The 2,696-nt window shown below is 22.9% G+C and overlaps 1 protein-coding gene across 1 annotated transcript; it reads right to left on the reverse strand.

The window, feature by feature from the left end:
• Positions 1-673: 673 nt before the first annotated feature.
• PVX_169270 (variable surface protein Vir14, putative) lies at positions 674-1,965 on the reverse strand (the record flags this gene model as incomplete). The annotated part of the gene is made up of 3 exons (XM_001612464.1): positions 1,932-1,965; positions 953-1,801; positions 674-832 (listed from the first exon to the last, which is right to left on the reverse strand). The coding sequence occupies exons 1-3, from the start codon at positions 1,962-1,964 to the stop codon at positions 674-676; spliced, it is 1,041 nt and encodes a 346-aa protein (XP_001612514.1). The 5' UTR covers position 1,965.
• Positions 1,966-2,696: the final 731 nt, after the last annotated feature.

The following is a 2,696-nucleotide window of genomic DNA, read 5'->3' on the forward strand; positions in this document are numbered from 1 at the left end:
TTAAAAATTGAATAATTTTTAACGTATGTCCATATATTTAAGATTAGCAATTATGGGAACCAGGTTAAGTTTTAGGGTTCGAACTTTATGGGTATTATTATAACATATAAATGATTATATATGTATTAATATCATTTTGGTAGTTATTTATGTAATATAACATATATATTTTAGTAATAATGAATGATATATATTTTATAACTTTGTACATGTAAGAATGTATAACTTTCAGTTTATTGAACTGTAAAAATTATATTAACAAAAAGGTAAAAATTGGGAAATTATATTATGCTAATTTTTTATGAAATTTACTGCTATATCAGTGTAATTAATAATATGTATATAATAATGTTCAATAAATTACATTATACGTGGCTATAATGAAATTCCTTATGAGGGATTTAATGGGTAAAAATAGAAATAAAGATGTCATATATAAGGAATGAAAATAAATTTATTATATTTTTAATTAAAGTATTCATCTTAATAGTTTTTTATTTTTATTTTTTTTAATATTGCTTTTGTATGTATATTTTGATTTTATCCCCATTAATGCATATGTACGTTCTATTTATGTTTTTTATATATCAATATAATTGTTTTTTCATCAAAAAATTTCTGCTTGATGATAGATTTTTTATTAAATTGATGTTATTATTTTGTATTAAAAACATTACGCTGGATGGTATCCAATATAATGTTCCTCTCCTGGATATGGATTAAATGGTTCTGATGCATAATCGTATAATCTAAAGTCTCCTCCATTTATATTACTCATATTGTTATTGTTCCATCCAAGTCCATTGCGTATCATGCCTCCTAAGGGTGTAAACTTGTATATAAAAAAACAATATAAAATATACGTAACATATTTATATAATATTTATGGAGATTTGATGAATGATATTAACAAACATATGCAGTTAATTTATGTCAATGAATTTATATTTACTCTATATAAAGCGCCAGATGTCATAGTAGTTGCAACTACACCAAGAAGAATATTACCAACATTTTCTACAGTCTTAGGATTTCCACTAAATTTGGGAGCATCGTGAGGCAGCATACGACCGTCTCTCTCTTCTGAGATGGGTTCACTACCTGAAAGTGCTTTTTCTCTTGGTTGACCCCTAGACGCAGCGGCAAGATGTTCTTTCATTATTTCATTAGGACAATCAGAATGTGGTAGTACTATGTCTGGATCGTATTGTTTACATTTGGCATAAAAATCGGGACATTTCTTTGTATCCCCTAAAAGACAAGGTTCCTTAAAATGATTATATAGTGATCTCTTGCTTTCTACATATTTATAGAATTCTTTGCACCTTTGTTTATAACCTACAAGAGTTTTACTAAGTGCAGAATAATCAACATAATATTCATATAGTTCCTTTCTTTTTTTCCAGTCATTATAAAGAACAAGCTCAAAAATAGGTCTACATGTTTTATTCTTAGGTTTTTTTAGTTTAACATCAATAAAATCAGTCCATAATTGTTGAAGTTCTCCGTAAGCTATATTAACATAATTTTCGCCTTTAGTTTTCAAAATATCATATAACTTACTATATACCCAGAAACTTAAAAGCATACAAACATCATACTCATCATTTTTATTTATTGATATTTTATCAGATTCTAAAAATTTTAAAAGTTTTGCACAAATTTTTTTAGCTTTAATATCCTCCTGAAAAGAACTTATTGTTTCACAATTCGGAAAGTATTCTTTAAAATCTTCTATATCTTCTAGTTGATTGTAAAAATATTGTGAATTTAATTCATTTGAAAATGAAAAGAACAAACTCTAAATAAAAGGCAACATACATAAAACTTAAATGGTTAAGTTCAAAAATAATTTATTACAAAAATACATATATAATTAATCATTTAAATAATTGGGATGAATATAATTATTCATGATAAAGGAATATTACGCTTATTCTTTCCCAAATATCTTGGCCAGTCATTATAGAATATGCAATTAATTATAATGATTTTTAGATTAATAAAAATTGTAAAGATCTTTCTTCTGTTAAGGAAGACTAGTTAGTAGGACAATATCTTAAAGTATTATGCTTAATTAAAACACAGAATATTTGATTTTATCGTGATAAAATAGATAAATTATATATATGAACTAAATTATCGAATTATGTTTACTCAATAACGTAATTCAAAATGTCTAAAATGAATTGCTTTTGCTAAGCAAATAATATTGTCTATTTAAATTAAAATATATTGCGTTATAATATAAATGAATATTAATTACTTATATACAATTTATAAAAACATAATAAAATTAAACTATTTATATATACATAGGTTAAATTGAGGAATTTAATTCGTAAGATAATAATATATATAAAAAAAAAAAAGGTGTTAAAATTAAATGAAGAAGAAATTTATTTACATTAATATGTTTACATTGTATTATTAACAGAAATGCTTAATGTAATAAATATTTAAGCAATGTATTTAATTATATATATATTGATAAAAACAATTTTATGATAATTATATAAAAATATCATGAAATAAAAATATTTTAGTAAAAACTTTTTTTTCTTATGGCTATAATTTTATCAGAAAATATAGCCAATTTTTTTTTTTACATATGAAAGGGTCTCTACAAAATTATTAATAATATACGGAATAAAAATAATGCTATAAATTAATAACTATATATAAGGGAAATATAA

The sequence above is a fragment of the Plasmodium vivax genome, genomic scaffold (assembly GCF_000002415.2).
Source record: "Plasmodium vivax scf_4767 genomic scaffold, whole genome shotgun sequence".
Classification (NCBI taxonomy): Eukaryota; Apicomplexa; class Aconoidasida; order Haemosporida; family Plasmodiidae; genus Plasmodium; species Plasmodium vivax.